The sequence below is a fragment of the Micropterus salmoides genome, unplaced genomic scaffold (assembly GCF_014851395.1).
Source record: "Micropterus salmoides isolate LMB-PRFRI ecotype aquatic unplaced genomic scaffold, ASM1485139v1 Ms_hic_scaffold_18, whole genome shotgun sequence".
NCBI lineage: Eukaryota > Metazoa > Chordata > Actinopteri > Centrarchiformes > Centrarchidae > Micropterus > Micropterus salmoides.
The window spans coordinates 16,433,954-16,454,325 of NW_024040928.1; the positions used below are offsets into that span (position 1 = coordinate 16,433,954).

The 20,372-nt window shown below is 38.8% G+C and overlaps 1 protein-coding gene and 1 long non-coding RNA gene across 6 annotated transcripts in view; one reads left to right on the forward strand and one right to left on the reverse strand.

Moving 5' to 3' along the window:
* The window catches only part of stxbp5a (syntaxin binding protein 5a (tomosyn)), a 106,136-nt gene that overhangs the window by 24,078 nt on the left and 61,686 nt on the right, over positions 1 to 20,372 (reverse strand). For all 5 annotated transcript variants that reach the window (XM_038727158.1, XM_038727160.1, XM_038727159.1 and 2 more), the window contains 6 exons: positions 17,024 to 17,087; positions 15,967 to 16,050; positions 5,995 to 6,118; positions 3,580 to 3,658; positions 2,254 to 2,408; positions 155 to 227 (listed from right to left, as the gene is read on the reverse strand). In XM_038727158.1, the coding sequence (XP_038583086.1) occupies positions 155 to 227; positions 2,254 to 2,408; positions 3,580 to 3,658; positions 5,995 to 6,118; positions 15,967 to 16,050; positions 17,024 to 17,087 (579 nt within the window). The remainder of the gene's footprint in view (positions 1 to 154; positions 228 to 2,253; positions 2,409 to 3,579; positions 3,659 to 5,994; positions 6,119 to 15,966; positions 16,051 to 17,023; positions 17,088 to 20,372) is intronic.
* On the forward strand, positions 1,362 to 15,169 carry LOC119909099. Its single transcript, XR_005445372.1, has 2 exons — positions 1,362 to 1,463; positions 14,969 to 15,169. It is a non-coding gene; the product is annotated as an uncharacterized LOC119909099 (long non-coding RNA).

Below are 20,372 nucleotides of genomic sequence, written 5' to 3' on the forward strand. Positions count from 1 at the left end.
ATAATAAGATTTATGTGAGTAAGCTACATCATTATGTAAACTAGAGGCAAATATACGAAGATAACGGGCACTTTTAGGTCAGCTGTGATATTTTAGCCCACGTTTATGAAACAAGTCATGATGATGAAGAGTTATTTAACAGAGTCAGACTCACCCATTTTGTGCAAGGTCGATCACCACTAAATCCTTCTCTAGAAGGACCACCACAGCGTAAGGTTCCTGAAAATCTGCACAGCGAAAAAGCAAGACAAGTTATTCATCACGCCACACACTTTTAGTTTAGTCTAATTCCTGGAGAGAGAACTCCCCTGAAATCTACAAACCACAGGGGAAGAATTCATCTTTATATGGCAAGTGTTATTATCATATCTGTGCCCTGAAGATGTGAACGCTTAATATTTATTAAACTATGTGATTTAGAAGTGTGGGGGATATTGCTCTGGTTAAATATTTGTATCAGTCTGATTTGGGAGTGGAATTTAATATTCAACCTCAAGATGATTGCCCTTAAAGCTACTTGCACATCCCTCTGATTCCAGTCAGAGTCTTACAACATTACAGAGGCGATAAATACTCAAATGAGGGTTACGCACATCCAGTAATAACATGACTAAATAAATGGAGGTCAGATCGAACTGAAAAATTGTGAATACAAACAGAATATTAAGAAAATGAATAATCATTATTAATAACATCATTTTTTTAAATGAATGTATGCAAGGAATTCCCTACTTTCACAGATTGATGATCACATCAGAGCTACCCAGTTTTGTCTTCTATTTTTGGCCACTAAATGGCTAAGCTGGTTAAATGCGTTGCTACAAGGCACCTTGACAATATTTATGGGAAGAGAAGGTCTACCTTTCTAACCTTAAATATACTGCGACGCTAGAGCTTTGTCCGGGTCGAGTGCAGTGAGAAAAAAGCACTGACCTTTGCATTATGATTAGACAGTAGCTACATTTCTCTTTGATTTGGAAAAATTATCACAGAGGACATTCAGATGTACTATAGCCATATGTGTGTGTAAATGCAAACTGGTGTTTAGGGCACAATCTGTTGTTCAAAGCAGCAGGTCTCAGACTCCCATAGCACTACCGTGGTTGAAACACACACAACACCACATCTCTCACTGCCCTTCTCATTTTACTGCCCTGACGCTGTTCTACAAGAGATTCACATTCTCTTGTGAATCGTTATGCAACTTCAGACCACTGTGCAGTATCTCTCAGTCTGTCAGTTAGGGAAATGAGAATACTACTGTAATTATGGTCACTTTCACTGCTGATTTACCTAAAGATACAAACTACTTACAAACAAGGCAATCAGCCAAACACAAAATGACAAAGAAGTAATGATGTCTTTGTCATTCCTTTGCTTTTCTTAGCAAATGCTCAATACAGAGCTATACTTGGACAAATCCATCTGCTGAGGAAGGCAATGAATGCTTTGGAAAAAAACAAGTAAGTGGACCTTGTTATAGGACATTTTTTGTCAAACTGCTATTTTCAGGGTCAAGAATTAATCTCCAAGCTTAAGGTCAAATTTATTTTTGTGAATGACTTACACTATTTCTTTTCATGAGTTGTACTTCACCTCTTCATCTCTGTCTTTGTCTGCATACAGTAACTACTAGTTTTTGTGCCTGTACTAGTATGTGTTAACGATATTTTATCTGCCATTTGTTTTCCCATTCAAACACATGGGTGTGCACGTTGCATTTAGGCACACTGCATCATCTGCAGCCACATCATCATGGATTATCAACCTCCGCTACACATCAACACTGATTTAAGCGTGCACACATACACATTATCAGCCGGATATGTATTGTGTAATCCAGAGACCCAGTAATGTCAATTTTCAAAGTCACCGTTTTTACATAATTAACTAATGCTTCCTGTAGTTGTATATGTGCCAGATGACACTGCATCAGTTTACATACTGGATTACATAAAAATATAGGATCCAATTTAGCTCCACTCCAACTTGTTTTAGCTGTCAACTCCTCAATAATATAATAATTTTATTTAGATGGAAGGCTATTTCGTACAAAGAGATATAAAATGTAATATGCTGTGTGTCGGATAATGAAACTGGAATAGGAACCTTCCCCTTGGGAAATTTCAAATTTATTACAGAAACACACTAACACAGGCAAGCAATCCGTCTTAATTAAAAAAAAAAAGGTGCGTGTGTGTAATGTGCACAGACATGCACATGACTGCCATATGAGCACATCCACAAACTCACCATTAGGGTACGGTGTCTCACACAGTGTGAGGAAGTCTACTATAGGATAGTCCATCTCCAGCACAGCAGTACTCTTCCCATGCATTACCGTCAAACAAGGCCGCCGGCCCACAGTGTCATAGGACAGACCACCAGACAGGATTATGAAGGGTTCCCTGGAACACAACAAAAACACACAAGCATAAAAATGTAACTGGCTTTTTGTTTACACAATTTATACCATAAGCACAGAAAATACTACATTCTGACTGGTCTATAGATGTCCACTAATATCATAAATTAAAACACTTCAAATATACTGTAAATATGGTCAGGTTTTGCCACAATCCTAAATCAGTTTCCATTTCGAGCTACTGTATAAACACGTCCATGTAAGATGAACCATGGTGTATGTATTCAGAAATGGCTCATTCTAAGGTAATAAAAACATAACGGTTTATTCTGTAAGATCTTTAGGAATGGCGTTGAAAGTAACTGGAAACTGTATTTTATACTGCCTGCTTTGGGTGTTGTCTATTATCTGCTCTAGCTTTTCCAACTATTTGTTCAGAGATATGGTGAAAATAATGGCCCAATATGATGTGAAATTCCATATTTTTCCAAAAAAAAACTAAAAATTTTCTTGGGGGAGGACCGCCAAACACCCCGACCAACACCAAAACATTCATCTAAAGCTCACATTAAACTGGGAAAACACTGCAGTTTTAAGCTATTCTCAGGTGCATCGCATGCTCGTGGACACAAGAGCAATGTGAGACATGTTGTGTTGGCGTTTTATATTCAGACAAAACTTTTGCTACAACTCCATCCTAAGGGAAAAACTGTAAGTTTATTTGTTTTGTAAAGTGTGACTATTTCTTCGGGGGGGCTGTTTGTCCTGCCCCTGCTGCTGAAACACTGACCTCTGAAAACATAGTTGTGTATATTTCATATTGCATTTATGTCAATAGATCCCCATAAATATTACACATTGAACCTTTAACTTTCACTGGTGAAACCAAGAGTTAACTTTAAAAATTGTACAATTAATTGACAATTTAAAAGACCTCCAATATGCCCTGATAGCTAATGCAGGGGCACAAGAGGAGTGGGTTTTCTTCATCACATTATTTTAATATCAGAACACTTAAACATTAAAAGACTTTGACTGAAGTTCTGCGTAGCTTGAAGCACAAACACATGTGTTACTCACATTGCCTTGGCAACAGCCTTAACACCTGTAAATAACCTTGATGTGCCTTTATTGCCATAACTGTGTATAATTAAGCATATTCATGCCTATGCGTGTGTGTGTGAGAGACAGACAGAGAGAGAGAGGGACCCTACCCATTTCTAGTGGTTTTGTACTCCACTTTGAGAATGGGTTTACAAGGCTCTGGCTTCTTTCCGTCCTTGGGCTGTTTTCCTAAAATAGAATAAACAGAAGTTACTTTAGTTTGCCAGTTCATCCCTCTTCCCCTCCTGTCTTCATGTTTCTCCTGTCATCTCATTTTTTCTCTCCCGGAAGCTGCACTTAAAATGCAGCTCCGAACAGTAGCCAGGCAATAACAAAAGGCAATTCATCAGAGAGGAGACAGACAAATGCAGGGGCAGAGACATGCAAAGGAGTGACGAACATGAATGATTAACAGAATCCATCTATTCAAACCTGAAACGAGGTGAAGGGAATTTGCACATCCATCGTATGTTTGCCTACCTGAACATAGTTTTGTATCAGAATGCACAGTAAGTTACTGAATGTATCTGAGCTTTTACTGAAGAGCCAAAGTGAGCCCTAAGGTAGGTCATAGAAGGCAGATCTGTATAATAAAGAACTCATTTTAATAAATACATCTAAAATGACAATTAAAGAAAGATCTTTAAGCCTTAATTAAACCTGCCGAAGGAATTTGCATAAATGTCCATTAAATACCAAACTAATTGTGTAAGCAGCAGTGGGAGAAACAACTAATTAAAAACCCTGTGTGGTGAAATCCTTTCTACAATAACCTACACACAAAGCCGGCTTGAGAAACTGGTTAGAAGTTTTCCCTTTCATTTCATTCCTTTCTTTGTTCCTTTTACTGACTCCCATGCTCTCTCTGTCCATGTGTTGCACACACACAGAAAGAGGGGCATGGATTAAAATACATCTTCTAAAGAGCAGGCTTTCTTTCCTGCAGGAAATAAACAGAGCTCCAGCACTAATGTATGCATGTGCAGACTGAAAATAAAGCAAACAGAGGCAGGACATAATTGACCTGACAATAATCTTGAAATGAGGAAACAGTGAGGATTTCAGGTGTAGGAAGACTATTGAGGCATGGCTTTGATGAGTATAGACTGGGTCATGTGACTGACAGAGGTGGCTGAAGGCACTGATATCATGTATTGTAAAACTTGTGCTATATGATAAGACCCCAAAAGTAATCAGTGGCCTTTTTGATGCAATAACCAACAGAAATAGATACATCTGTCTCCATATGGCCCAATAGAAAGCAATGTCTACCTGCAGTCCCTCAACACATGCATGTCTATCAGCTGTAAGCATTTCAATCTGTGGATGATTTTCTTGTCTCATATTGTTTCAGCTGAAGTTTTAGATCCCTGAAGAAATAAAATTATTCAATATTTCAAAAAGAAGCAATGATTAAAGATTTTTAAAATTTTTTTCCCTTATTTCCTACCCCGGTTAATCATCTCACAACCCCCCCACCGTGAAAACCACTGATTTAAATGAGTCTCGTTACTTTCCTTAGACAACCAGTTTATCTCAGAATATGATAATAATAACATAATAAAACATTATTTATAGCACATTTCATACAAAAAGATGCCATACAAAGATGAAACATACAGGTAAAAAGACAGATGCAAGACATAGGAACATGTTGAAAGAAAGAAAAAGAAACAAAGAAAAGAGTAGTAAATAAATTAAAATGATTTCTGTTGGTGAGGTAAAATACCATAAAAGGTATATGGCATATGTTTTGGCTTGGCATATATTTAAAGTATTTGTTTTACCTGCTTTTCATCAAAAGGGAAGTTCTGATGTCCAAATTGACCAATAACTGTTATGGATGTTTCAGATTTGTTTTCTTTCCTTTCTTAAGCCATAGAAATGATGCGCAGCACAAGGCAATTGTACTACTATTGCTGAAAGACTTTATGACTACTTTATGTTAGGAAAAAGATCAAGTATGGGGTTCTTAATTATTATGTACCATATTAATTACCCAACCTTATACAGTTAAGTGTAAAGTTAAAATTAGTATCAGTTAAGATAAGACCCTAATAATATATACATTTACATTTACTTTTATCCAAAGCGACTTACAATTGCTATACATGTCAGAAGTCGCACGCCTCTGGAGCAACGAGGGGTTAAGTGTCTTGCTCAGGGACACAATGGTGGATGGGTCACAGCGGGAATCGAACCCAGGTCTCCCACACCAAAGGCAAGCATCATATAACCAAAATGAATGAATTACAATATGTTTCCAGTATGTTGGGATGGAGGTCCATTCAAATATTGTGTCATGCATCTGGCTATGTCTGAAATCACTTCCCATTTACTGTATAGCGCACTATGTTTACCCCGTTAACAAATTCTGGGTGCAAAATCTATCCTCTATATACAGTAGTCCCCTCCCAGAATCCCCACAAAGTAACATTAAACACTACAGATTAATATATAGGTGGAAGTAAATGAGCGAATTAGGGAGGGGTGTGTGTTTGTTTTTGAGTGTGTTTCCTCCTTACCGTGTGGGGTGATTGTCTGTATGGGTTTGCCCTGGCCTCTGACGTTCCATATGGTCAGAGTCCCATCTGAGTGACTGCAAATGAACTGCTTGCCCTCGTGATGCCAGGCAACTGAGTGGATTGCCTAGGAAACGACATGCAGGGAGCGAGGGGGAGGGAGGTCAGCAGTTCAGCACGATGAAACATCATGTGCCACCTTACGCTACAAGTTTGTTGCATTGCCGCAGCCATAAGGTACACAGTAGAATGTTCATATGGGTTAAATGCTGGTGATTCAGGATTATATACCCCTGAACAGATGGTGAAAGCGAGATAAAAGAGTCCGGCCCCTGACTTCAGAGCGTTTCCTGTGGCATAAATGCATATATTAGAAGAAGCTTTTATACGGCCCATTTGCTGAATATGGAGAAAAGTGGGAATGGATTGGTCATTTTATTCATGAATGCCAGGAGGAAGGTTTTATTACCATGGGTATAAATTTAAGAATTCTATTTCAGAAAGACACAAATTCACTCGAGGAAAAAGAAAATGTCTTCATTCAGTTTAATTGAAACATAGTTGATCTGGCGCATTCAGGTTCATCTGGTGTCAAGATACTTATTATGATTTAAAATCAAATAAAAGTATTTAATTAGCCTGTCTTGCTAACCCAAAAAAGCAAAGAAGAAGCAGAGAGGGTAAAAGAGAATTTAAGAAGTAAACAAGGAAGTTCAAAAACAATTTCAAGTTTAAAACAGGAAATAAAAGTAATTGCAACATTTACAGTTTCTAATGGAAAAGCCAACAATGCTAAAAGGGGCTATTTAAGAGGCGACCTTTGAGTTAGGCCTTCAAAACCAAGACAAAGGCACAGGCACAGAGACAGGTTAATAGATATGGAAAGGAACAAAGAAAGACAGGCCAGGATTTGAGAGAAGGTACCCTCTCTGCCATCTCATCTTCCCTGTCATCTAAACAGTCCTGTTGCCGTTGTAAGCCTGGCTCCCAATGATTTGTCTACTGACAAGCAATCAATGAAAACACAAAACACATCATGACCAAAGTATGCCAGTAAAGGGCAACCTTCCTTATTGATGCCCTTTTCATAGCTCATAATTAAACCTGGCGAACGTTTTGACATTAAGTAAATATGACGACATGCACCAAATCTGTGGGAACACTCACAACAGCATTTTACAAAAGCAATTTAACAAGACTTGTCACATGAATTATCACCCAGGGGCATGTTTTTACCCGAACACCTGCACCATCAGTAATATGCCCTACAACAAGCCTAGTTCTTTGTAAGTGAAATTATTCTTTGAGAGACTGGATGATTGAACATATTCTCTGACATGATGGTTAGTATTAAGCATAGCCTTTTGGGTTTTTTAAATTTTGCTGTTCATGCTAAATCTCCCCTTATTTTTTAAGTGTGAACTTAAAATGCTTCTCCTTATCTCATATCGCTCATCTGAAATGAAGGATCACCTGGCTGTCAATGCCGACGTGGCACACGGTCAGCTTGTCTCTCTCTTTCAATTGAAGCTGCAATTTATGTAGGTGTATATCAATTTTACCTTCAGTTCTTCATTAATCATCAGCGGTGCTGCGTGTTTTTTTTTTTTTTAGAAAATAGCTAAAAGAGATGGAGTGGGGAACCAATGCCGACTCGTGCTCATGTAACAACAGTGATATGCTCACCACAACAAATGTAATTTTCATATCTAGATATTTTGAGGGGTAATGAACCCCTTCTCTTGCATAGCCTGACCTTAAACTCACAAAAATGAGACCAAAAAAGTGATACGTGAGGAGACCATGAACAACCAAAAACCAGTCAGAGGTTCCTAAGGTGGGTGTTTTTGGATGCACAGCCTTGAGGATTTTCAAAGGTCTCATTATCCTGATTTCTCAGTGGGATTTCCTCCAGGTCACAGAGAGCTTGGTGAGACAGCGCTATGGTTATGTGTAATCGTTCTGCATAAACACACAGACTCACATGATGAGTAATCCCTCTCGCTTAGACAAATGAAACATGGCTGAAGTTCGGAAACCAAAGTTCATCGGAGTTCTTTGGATCTTAGGGAGTTTCCTGATTTCCTGTTCATGAAGATTGTTTTCTTGGAAATAATTAGAGCCATGATGAGTAATGGCTTAGGTGTCTTATCTAAGCTGATGGTGGATGTGAGTCCTGATAGGCAAAGTGACAGGGATGGTGGGACGCAGTTTGTCAATAATTTGTATGCCAGAAGTGATTCACCGGCGTGCAGTGCCAGTGGTGTGGATGCAGTTACACCAGGTGTGCTGAATGCAGTGTGATATATAATTTTTTAATTCTGCAAATTTTATCATCCCACACTCTGGAATTGAAGAGAATTATCCCACATTGGGTAAGTTGTACGTATAATTAGACATATAGAGCAAATTATTGGGGATCTGGGACCTGAGGTTGGCATAGGGAGGGATTCATAGGTATTGTACTCATTTTTATTTATGGATAGATGACAGAAGTTTTAACAAAGATGACATATTAGTGATTGTGGAAACCAGTGGAGAGGAGGGTCTAAGATGTTTTTTCCTTATGCGGACTAGGGCTGCAACTAACAGTTATTTTCATTATCAACTAATCTGACAACTATTTTCACATTTATTTGACAAATCATTGAGTCTATAAAATGTCAAGAAATTGGAAAGAAAAGGCCAATCACAATTTTCCAAAGTGACGTCTTCAGATTGCTTCTTTTGTCCAACCAACAGTCCAAAACCCAAAAGACCTTAATTTACTATCATAAATGAATTAAAGTCAAAATAATAAAAGCAATTCCTCACATTTAGGAAGATTAAACCAGCAATGTTTTACATTTTTGCTTTAAGAAAATTACTAAAACAATTAATCGATTATCTAAATAGTTGTCGATTAATTTTCTGTCGATTGACTAATTGATTAATCAACCAAGTACATTTTAGCTCTAATGCTGACTGCAGCCCAGATAAAGGATGTGATATTACATGCTAAAACTTATCACACTTTGAATGAGAAAAAGCCTCATTCACCCATTCAGAGATGTTTCGACAGCAACAGACTGAGTTCTAGAAACTTATCAGTGCATTGTTCACTGTGACAGTCCCAATAGGGAACAATGCACTGTGTTTAATTGGAAAATGAGAAGGGTAATAGATACACATGGCACTCATCATATCAAACAATACCAATTAAAAAGACTAATTTCATGATTTATTACATTAGGTCAGTTTTCATAGATTGGTCTTTTGGGGGAAGAGAGAATTGAGTCAACGCTACTACACACAACTAGACGAGCAAGTGTGTCCCCATACATACACACACTTGAATTCATGGCAAAGACGAAAACAAACACACAAACCGAGATTGGTGAAGGAAAATAGACCTACACATAAGAACACATATCACAGCCCTAATTAGAATAGCTTCTGCCAGCAGTGTGTCACACAGAGACACAAAGACAGCTTAGCCCTGAAGTGCCAAACAGACACACACGCAGGGCCTCTCACAGCAGTGGTAATTCAGCTCAAGTAGAAAAACATTTAACCAAAAAAGGCTTAATCTAAAAAAACAAGCATATGGGGCCAAGTATGTCAACAGATTTCCATAGAGCAATCCCTTTTTGTAATACCAATTAACTGCAAATAATTACTTTTGCATTAAAATAGATGATGCACCATCATCGATTGTGATTGGAGCAAGAAAACAGACAACAACAGAGACTTTTGTCTTTAGTTTTGGAGGTATATTATTAAAAAAGTGTTAGACATAAGTAAATGTTGACATATTGGTGATGCTAGCTGAAAAATCACAAAAGTCATTAACTCTTTAATCCGCCTAAATTACCAATAAACTATTTGTGATTGTCATTGTTCCGTGTAATGTAATGATACATATTTTACAAAAGTACCAGCAGTCCATGAATGTTCTACATAGCGGTAGCGTCCCGTAGGCTAAAGAATAAGTGGTTAAAGGTTGGTTGGTTGGGTTGGTTGGGTGTGTTTCCTGTGTTATGTTGTATTTTTGGTCTGTCCTAGTGTTCTGGTCTTGTTCAAATGTCTGTGTTCTTTGCCTTTGAACATGTTTTGTTGGTAGGACACTCGTGCCATGTGTTCTGTTTAATTTTGTGATTTCTTTCCCTGTATGTTTCTGTGAGCTTCGTGTTTCCTGTTGTAGTTTTTGTCTACCCCTAGCGTGTGTTGACTTCTTTTACTTCCTGTGTCTGTCTCTTTGATTGTCTGTGGTGTCAGTGATTATATTCTTCTCTTCAGGTGTATTTCAGTGGTTTACTCCGTTCATTCAGTGCCAGTTTATTGTTTTCACTCCGGTTTATTCTTCCTGCGCCCCAGTTTCTCCCATGTTTCATGGTTTTTGGATTGTTCCCTGTGTTTCGCTGTGGATTTTTACTTTCTGTTGGCCACTTGGACTTTTCGCAAGCTACATTTATTGGACTATGTTTTGTAATTTCTCAGTTTGGTTTAATAAATCACATATGAGTTATCTGCTCTTCTCCAGTGCGTGCATTTGAGCCCAAAACTCCTGTTACCAGCGTTCAGCCCACGAGCTGAACGTAACATAAAATTCATCCTCTAGAGACCAATAAAATTCATCCTCTAGAGACCAATCCAATTAATCCAATGATGGTTCCAATATTTCACTCTGGACCAAAGCACTGGGCCAACAAAAAACCCTTTAACATCTTAATTTATCTTAGGAATCACAATAGGAAAATAAATTCATCAACAAATGTGTTGCCAGACCAGTGTGCGGGACACTGAGTCTTGCAACAATAATTAGTTTTATGAAGAGTAAGAGTATTCATCCTGATGAATAGACCCCCACAGAGACTGACCATCATATACAGAATTATATTCTATCCAGTAATGGATATTGCGCCAGACTTGCCAAATGACCCATCAGCTTTGAATGGTAAAAGTATCTGTCTGTTCTCGACAGGTCTTAGGGGAAAAGGAAATACTTCGTAATGAAGCCAGGCTCGTGTCAGGTACAGTTTGCCAATCATTTGTAGCATCTGCTTTTAATATTCTTAGACAGCCAGATGGGAGGATTTACAATTCAAGGACATCAAATAGAGTGTCCAACAAAAAGAATACCTCAGAAACATCTTTCTGCCAATGTATTGTCCAATGGACAACCTTGCCCAATTGGAACTACAGTGTGCTACTAATATGTCTACATCAACTTGTTTTAAATCTTACTGAACCTGCATTCAAAAATAGTTGTTTACTATTATATGAATTATGGTGTTAAAATTTGTTAATAACACTAATTCGTCCACTGGCAAAACAGTTCAATCTTTTTTGTATAGCCTGGCAATGAATTAATGCTTGGTGGTTGTGGGAATAAGTTTACACTTGTTATTGTTGGCCCTCAATAACAGGTCTGAGAATTGTGGCATGCTCCTTGTTTGTGTAACAAGACAAAATATTAAATTAGTGAGTTTGACTAAAAGGCCTTTTGAAGGTATAACACATAAATATAAATAAATCATCCTTGCTTTCATTTAGCAAGCAACAGCCAACAGTATACAAACAGCAGGGGAAGGAAGGAAGTAGAAACTCCGATCTGCCTGTAATATGAGCCATTCGACAGGGCTGGACTCAAACCAAGGTGTTGAGTCAGACAGAAGCAGAGTGGAGCATGGTCGGGGTGACGGATGCTCTCTGGCTAACACTCACTGGAAGCCCATACTGCTGATCCACAGCTAATAACACACAATCCACTGAAAGACACAGAGTGGAAGGTGTGCTCTTTCAGCTTTTTTAGAGCTTGTAAAAACAAAAGTTTTATTGCCTTTTTCGTTTGTCTGAACTCAATGGAAACTCTGTTGTTGTCTGTGAGCCAGGTTAAGTTCCCTGATTTGCTGACATTTCTGCAGTATGACAGCATCTATAACTAACAATAGCTTAATTTCAGTCAAAACAATATCATTATTTCCCTTATGTGCACCCTACTTGCTGAGGTTGTATGAGTACATTTGCAAAAGTTGTCAAAAACTGTGCCAAGAATAAAGGAGCAGACATTTCTCAAAAACATTTATCTCTATCCTTTGAAAACCTAGACCATAGACTGCCTTTCACTTGTTTCAACCCCTACAGAATTCCATCAACACTAAAATATACTTTAAGACATGCTCATTCCAAAGTCTGAATCTATCACTGCATAGTCTACTGACTTACTATGCTGTTTAAAAGAAGAGGCGGAAAAGCTTCGTTATTCATTTCAGTCGACAACTTTGATACTTGGCAGCAAGTTTCTAGGCAAATAGCGTTTGAATGAAAGCGCACAGCAGGATGAATATAGCTTGCAATGGGGTTGATGGCTCTAAGAAGTTATTTCACCCTACAGTATTGTTTGCAAAAGCTATACAGAGATGACGCTTACACACATTCATGAGCGACTGATGGCAAACAATCCCAACTGTACCAACTAATCCGTGCCGTATCAGTGGCTTATAATGAATATGAGATATGTTTAATGACAGGAATGAGCTAAGTAGTGCAAAACATCTTCAAATTAGACACATGTTTTCATAGCAATCATCTTGGTGTTGGACATTTAGCTCAGCTGTCATCATTCCCAATTAAGGGAGCAATATAGATAGATCATATAACTCAAGTATGCCTGTACACCAGTGCCATTTCATCACATACTGTAGGCCTGTATCTCTCTATATATATTGTATGCAGACTTAAAACTTCTAGTCTAAATCCTGCACAACCTGTCAATCGTATTATGAAACTTACTATGCTTGGTTCAGTATACCATCATCAGGTAACATTAATTTATCAAACAACTTCAACAGCATACAATATATAAACATCACCTGAAAGTCCACCAATCAGTGGAGGCTAGAAATAGCTTATCGCATCCATGAAAATTATAATAAGTCATTTAGCTGCCGCTTTTATCCAAAGCGTATATATGTCAGAGGTTGCACACCTCTGGAGCAACTAGGGGTTAAGTGTCTTGCACAGGGACACAATGGTGGATGTGTCGCAGTGGTAACTGAACCCGGGTCTCCCACACTAGAGTACAATCCTCATCTCCAAATGATGATAATGAGTAATATAAAATTGATTTTCAAATCTGTTACAACTTCAATATATAAATTTTGAAAATGTAGTGTTTGTTTAAAACACACATTTTAGCAACTGTGATTAAAAACAGAATTTCTATTATCTACAGCCTGTCTACAACAGTGCTTTTACAAAAGTCATGGCGCAATCACAACCACATTTCACTAACGATGCAGCACAGTAGAACACAAGGATTTTCTTCCATGTCCTGAAAAGTGTTGTGTTGCAGTGCAAATCATGGTGAGCAAAATGAGAAGCAGTACACCCCCCCACCCACACATACACACAAAACCCTGGTCTCTGGAGATGTGTAACTGTAGGGGTTTGGGGAGAAGAGATGAGCTCCCTTAGGAGATTCATTACTAGAGAATGTAATGCCCTAAGAGCAACGAGAGGATATTAGATTATCTGAGAGGGGGAGAAAGAGCAAAGACAGCGAGAGAGAGCATCAGTACATACCGAACATACAAAATTCACTCTCATTTTTGTGTGTCCGTGTAGTCCTCGGTGACTCTTATCTCAGTATGCTCACAGCAACATAACCTGCCAATGAGGTGAGCATCAGCATGAGTGTTACAATAATCTCATTATCTTTAACAGCCCGTTTGGCTCTGTGTCTAAGCACTGAGGACACCACTGAATGACCATGTACATGTTGACTGTGTGCGCTTGCGTGTGTGTGTGCTCGCAACCATTCAGTCGGTTTAAACCTCAGTGACAAATTTATGAATGAGTTCTCCTCTTTATAGCCATATTCAGTTCCCACTAAGACTCTGATGGCCACAGCCATGGCCTCACAACCAGGTGAAGAGCAGTTTTCTTTAGGATTAGTTTATATACCTTTTTCATACACATTAGACATTTGTTGCAAATATTTATTTGGTTACAAATAACTTACAGGACTCTTAGTTCATTTCACATTATACTTTATTTAGTTGACTATACAGAAGCATCTTTTTGGGAGCGCGCACCATTAGTTACTTTTGGATTGTCATTTTGTTTGTATAATTTTGTTTCTGAGCTTACCAATGTGGGATGCCACCCGGGAGAGATCCAGGAAGTCTGATGGCTTAAAGGGTTGACACTTGGAGCAGGAGCAGCTTTATAGGAGAGGTGGCCTAATTGTTACACCACCACTTCTTGTTATGTCCGGGGAGTGGCTTTATTCTCTCATTAGATATTTTGGGGTTTAGATTTATATTATATTTGAGTATTTTGAGTTAAGGTTAAGTAAAAGTACATTTCTTTTGGAATAAGTTTTTAGGTAGGTTTTGTTGTTGTTTGTAGTTATGTAGTAGTGCTGTTGTTGTTAGTCTTCCCCTGTGTGTCAAAATTGGTTGGATCAGCCAATATATAAGTCCCCTTTGTTTCTTGTGTAGTAGGTCAGTTGTATTTTTGAGTCTCTTATGTTCAGAGCTTTAGTTACTGTTTGTTTATTTGACCTCTTTTATGGGCCCAAACCTTTACCTTTATTTTGTTGTAATGATTTTTGGCAAATAAAAACCCTTACTTTTGAATTTCCCTTGTGACTCCTTTTGCTTAACTGCTTGGTCCCTCACAGGACCATGGACTGTGGGAGGTTAGACTGTGTTCAGATAAAGCAGAAATAGATTAAAGATAGACCCAAAGAGTAAATCTACATGGGCCCAAGATTTCCTAAATATCCAATTACCAAAACTACACCAAAAAAACAGGCTGTCGAACATTTTATCACATCTATAACAGATCATAAAAACATTCCAAATACAGCAACCACATGAGTGGAGATAACAGACGCAGTCTAGGTTTGACACATGCCATGTCCAGAAGGGATCTAAGCAGCGCTGATATTGTGTCTCTTTTTTACTGTTGTCTCTTCTTTTATTTATAGGTGCACACTATTGCCTCTGGGGGAGCCAATAATGCCACATGATTCAGTGCTTTAAAAAGGTGGACCTTTTAAAAGAACGTTGCTCTTTTTACAACCATAATATGCAAACGCACACATCACTGTGCAACCCTGCAACCTCACTCTGGAGACATGAACACATGGCCCTCTACTCTATAAATAAAGACATTGTTGAAACATTAATTTCACAAACTGTCTCTTCTTTATAAATGGCACTACTCATGTGGAAAACATATTGTCTGTAGTTGTGACTGCAGCACTAGCCAAATTGACTCTTTTTTTGATTGCTAGTGGGCAGATTTTGTTACCTCAGGACAGAGCCAGGCTAGCTCTCTCTACTTGTCTTTGTACTAAGCTATGTCAGCCACTAATGGCTATAGTTTCATATTTATTGTACAGACATGAGGTCTGCATCAATGATCTCGCTCTCGGCAAGAAAGCAAATAAGTGTATTTCCCAAAATTTACTAATTTTTCTTTTGAGAAATTACTTACTGATGAGCGCCTTCATTTTTCTAATAGCTGGATAGCACAAATCCAGTTAGTGAGTCCAGTTAGAGTTGGCTGTAAAACTCTCCTCTGGCAAACCAAACGTCTGCTTCATCTTAATTAAACACATACAGTTGTTTCCTATGAAGACAGACCTGTCCCCTTCTATCCTAGTGAGATGAAATAGGAAGTTAAAAAAATATTTCTTCTCAGCACTTTCGTTTTGGACTATCAACACATGAGAGAGGAGACTCCGAGGTGTGTGTCTGTGTACAGTATGTGTGTGGGATCTTCTTAACTCAAATTCTAGGTTTGTTCTAGAAATAAAGTCTCCAACACACACACACACACACACACAGCTGTTACAGTTCAGTTCATGAATATGTGATTTAATTCCCAGTTTCTGTATTAAAAAGATACTCTGAGGATCAGAAGTGGGAGGAATGACTGAGAGCTGTTAGAGAAGAAAGGGAAGAGGGGAGATTTGCCTACCTCATCGTAAGTGTAGCGATAGTCAGCCTTCTTTGATTTCAGATCCCACAGGACCACGATCCCAGACTCAAATCCAATTATAAGCTGGAAAGGAAGAGTGACAGGCAGTCAGTGAGATAGGTAGGAGAGATGACAGGGAAGAGATAGAATAGACCCCATGATGGGTTGAAAAATAAGTAATACATTTGACATTCTTGCGCGGCATGAAAGTAAGTCAGGTGTAAGGAGACTACAGGGGCTGAGGAAGAAACCTCCACGCCTTGGTTCATAAGAGATAATAACAGAGAATGCAGAAACTTTTTTTTTAGAACAGAAAGTGTATTTTTTTCTGAAGACTTATTTATAGAAACACTTAATCTCAATACCAAAAAAAATAGAAATATGTATCACTAAAGCAGATCACCTGAATGCAACGGGCCCTTTTTTAGCTGTGCAATGGAAATTACCCTAAATCATGACGAGGCTGTATTCATGCACAGTGTAAAAAAAAAATAACCTAGGTAAAGTGAAATGTATACAAGAGGGTGTGGTAAATGATCTGTCTTCTCAGTTAGTCACCTTACTTTGTTTCTCACATTGTTTAAAAAGTCAAGCAAATCACAGTGGTAGGTGACAAAAATGTCTAGAGAGAGCGAGCAAACCAACTTCTCCAAGTCAAGACCTTCTTTCAGTCTATAAGCAGCTTCAAGTAACTTCACTGTCATATTAATGAGTAAAACTTAAAGTGTACATGTTGGAGAATTTCATGCATTTCATTTACACGTGCTGATGGAATCATCAAATTCAACGACCAGATTCTTGGTTGTCTATTCTCACTGCAATTACAAACACCTAACTTTCACCAATGACACAACTCCTTGCTGTCTGTGAGGTCCTATCTGGAACTAAATGCTTGTGAAACCATGGTGCAGGTGTGCAGTGTGATACTATTTATGGATTTGCTGTCTGTGACTGGTATACTATAGAGAATGAATACATTATTAAAAACGTGTGTATTTCGAGTTCGAAGGTATTTACATGTTTGTGAGGAGAGAAAAAAATATTTTGTTTCCTTTACCTTTCCCTCATCCATGGGATTGTCACTTATGTGGACAACTGGTCCAGGGTGAGCCTTGGAGGACCTTATGAGAGAGACAAAGACGGAGACACGCAGTACTCAGAAATCTAAACAAGGCCACAGATGTGTAGTTCATAGTGATATATGGGAATGGTTAAGGTGGGAAGCAAGTGTCTTTGAACCTGTGGAAGAGGTCTGCTAGGGAGGACAGAGCTGCCAATCACTCCAAGGCTCTAAAAGGCTGTTCAAAGACATAAGCTCACTTAAGGTTGTGATGGATGGCTCTGTCAGGCCAGGCAGCCCCCAATGGCTATGTGTATGTGCGTGTCCATTTGCATGTCAGCGGAGAAGACAGCACAAAATGCTCGGCTGCCCCCTCCTCTCCCCCTCCTGTCTGTGCTTTACCCTCCAGACAGCCTTATGTCAAATCTCCTCTCTCTGTGTGCCATGTGGCTGCAGAATTCACCAAACCTGCCCTGCCCTTAAAGAGAAGATGTGGGCTGAGGAGCGTAAGGGAAGGTCACAGCTCAAAAACAGTGACTGTTAGAGCCTGAAACACAACCCCAGCACAAGGGAGCAAGGGCAGAGATGCCTGACAAGGAGAGGATGTCTCCTTGTTTTTGCCCATGTCTTAGCAGCAGAGTTTTTTATTCAACTTACAGTCAGACAGTGAAGTGCAGGACATGCTGATGATAATATAAAGTATAAAAACTGTATATATTTAAATCAAGTTACATGTTTTTGATTGAAATCTATTAGCAGAGGATTAATATAAACTCCTTTTCTTTAAAGGTATAATACATTAAAATGCCTAAAAACTAGGCCTATGTTGTATGTTTTGTTGAGTTGTTTCAAGTTAATGGTGCGTTTGATTTGGTCGCCTGTTACTATATGTGTGTGTGTGTGTGTTAGAGGTAGCAGTTAGTGGGCAGGCAGGCAGTCAGTCAGTTTTCTCTATATTTAGCCTGTTTGTGCTGGAGCCTTATTACCTAAGCTCTGCTGCAGCTGGAGCTGTTGATTTATCTAATCCCCCTTCACTGCCTGTCTCTCAGCTAACAGCCATCCAAAGCAGCACGCGCATGTACACAAACACACACATTTGCATGTCGGCACAATTAAGACACATCTTAACACCCACCCCGTTTGTACAACCTATATCCATAACAAACAATTACCCTCTTGCTGAATAACAAAATGCAACTTGTACGCATAAAAGCTTTGCCCTCCTATCCCGCGTGGTTCTCTTGTTTTAGGATCTTATGCGCTATGTTCTCTGTGTTCCCCTGTGAGTCTAACAAAGCAAATCTGTTTGTTAAAACCCCGTTATTATACAGTAAATAAATGTGACATGAACACATTCGCAAAGTCCACAAATGCATGTTCAGGTTAGGAGATAAAGGAATCACCATGGCAACAGAGGCAGGATGGGCAGAGCGCAGACAGGCTCCCAAAAATCATCCATACCCCCCCCCCCCCCCCCAGCACACACACACACACACACACACACACACACACACACACAAACAACGCATGCTTAACTACTTCAGCACGCTCCTGTAACCACACATTGCTGTCTGTGTACTGCTAATGACTGCGCTCTGAATACGGAGAAAAAAGCTCTTCAGGGACAAGAACATTTAAGGATGTGTATGTGAGTCTTTGCATGATCATGCAGATAGATGCGCATGCTTGTTTGACTGTGAACATGCCATTATTCTCATAGTATCATTCACAGTTATGGGCATCACATTCTTGTCTTTCAGCTACAGATTCAAGGTCTTTCGTGTCACACACACACACACACACACACACACACACACACACACACACACACACACACACACACACACACACACCCGACTACTAGAGTTAAATTAAATGCCCCATGGCAAATATAATTCTTGTTCGGTACATCATCAAATCTTCACAATCTTCACCCCATGGCACCTTCAGTTCAAGTGGTCATCTGTTATAAACCTTTATTGCACCAAATCCTTCTTGGTGTATCAAATATGCATCCCACCCCGTGATGCTTTCCGCACATCAAAGAAAATGGACCATTGCTGTGCGAATATGATGCAAACACACTAACAAAGACCTGAGCACACACATACTAAAAAGCAAGAGTAGCACCTTATTGAATTTGGAAACAACTCTTCAGCCACATGTCCTCTTACATACACACACGTAAAAAAAGACAGGAAAAAGTGAATTTAAAGAAAGGTATTTTCTGATAATAAATAATATATAATAAATCTGATATAATGCACAGGTATTATTTCAGCATTCATATTTGAGAGCTTAATACTAACACATGTAAACTCACACATGCACAGTGAAGCCCTGAACATCTGGTGTCACCACGGGTGACACTCTCTGAGGCAGCGGAAGTGCAGTCACCATGACAGTGTTTCCGCAGCAACATGGCTTAAACAGCCCGTTTGCAGTACGCCCATACCGTATGTGGCCTCATGTCACCTCGGCAGACTGTGAGTGTGTGTCTTATTGCATAGGAGTTTGTGCAAAGCTCATCTTTGAGGCTAATGTGTCATCAATGTATATATACACTGTATATATATATATATATACACTGTATATATATATGCTTTTTCATGTAACCATACATGATTGCTATGTATGGTTGTTCCAGCGTGAAGAACATCTTTCTCATTAAAGTGCCCAGCTGTACTGATCCTCCCATACAGGTACATGTAGAGGTTTTCAGTACATGAATGAACAAAACTTAAATATCAAATCCTCAGCATTTTGCATTAGCTCCCCTCTTGCTGTTGACTGACAGTGTCATTGTCAGCTTAGCCATGGTACACAGTGTATGCTGCTTCCCAGTTAAAAACTTGCTGAAAGACAGCAAAAGCAACAGAGACAAATAACCATTATGTGATGACTCTGTTGCAGTTAAATCGTGTAATCCCCATAAAACTGTTAAATAAAGGTTATACACTTTTTTCCCATTTAGTTTGACTGACCAAACAAGAAATAACATGTTAATTAATGAGATGCTGGTGGGCTTTGGACAGAGCCAGGCTTGCTGTTTTCCCCTGTTTCCAGTGTCTATGCCAAGCTAAGCTAACTGTTTCCTAGCTGTATGGGAGCTTTATACTGTATGTAACCAACAGATATAAGATGGGTATTGATCTCCTTACCTAACTTTTGTGTGTTGCTAAGTCTTTGCTGAGCTATTTATCTACATAAACAGTGCTTAGTTTAATTTTGTATTTAACTGAATGAAAAAGTTTAAGTAAACAACAGACTGAATTTAGAAGTGAAGACAGTCAAAAGCAGCACATTATGAACATTGAAATAAACAATGACTACAAATCTTTGAACT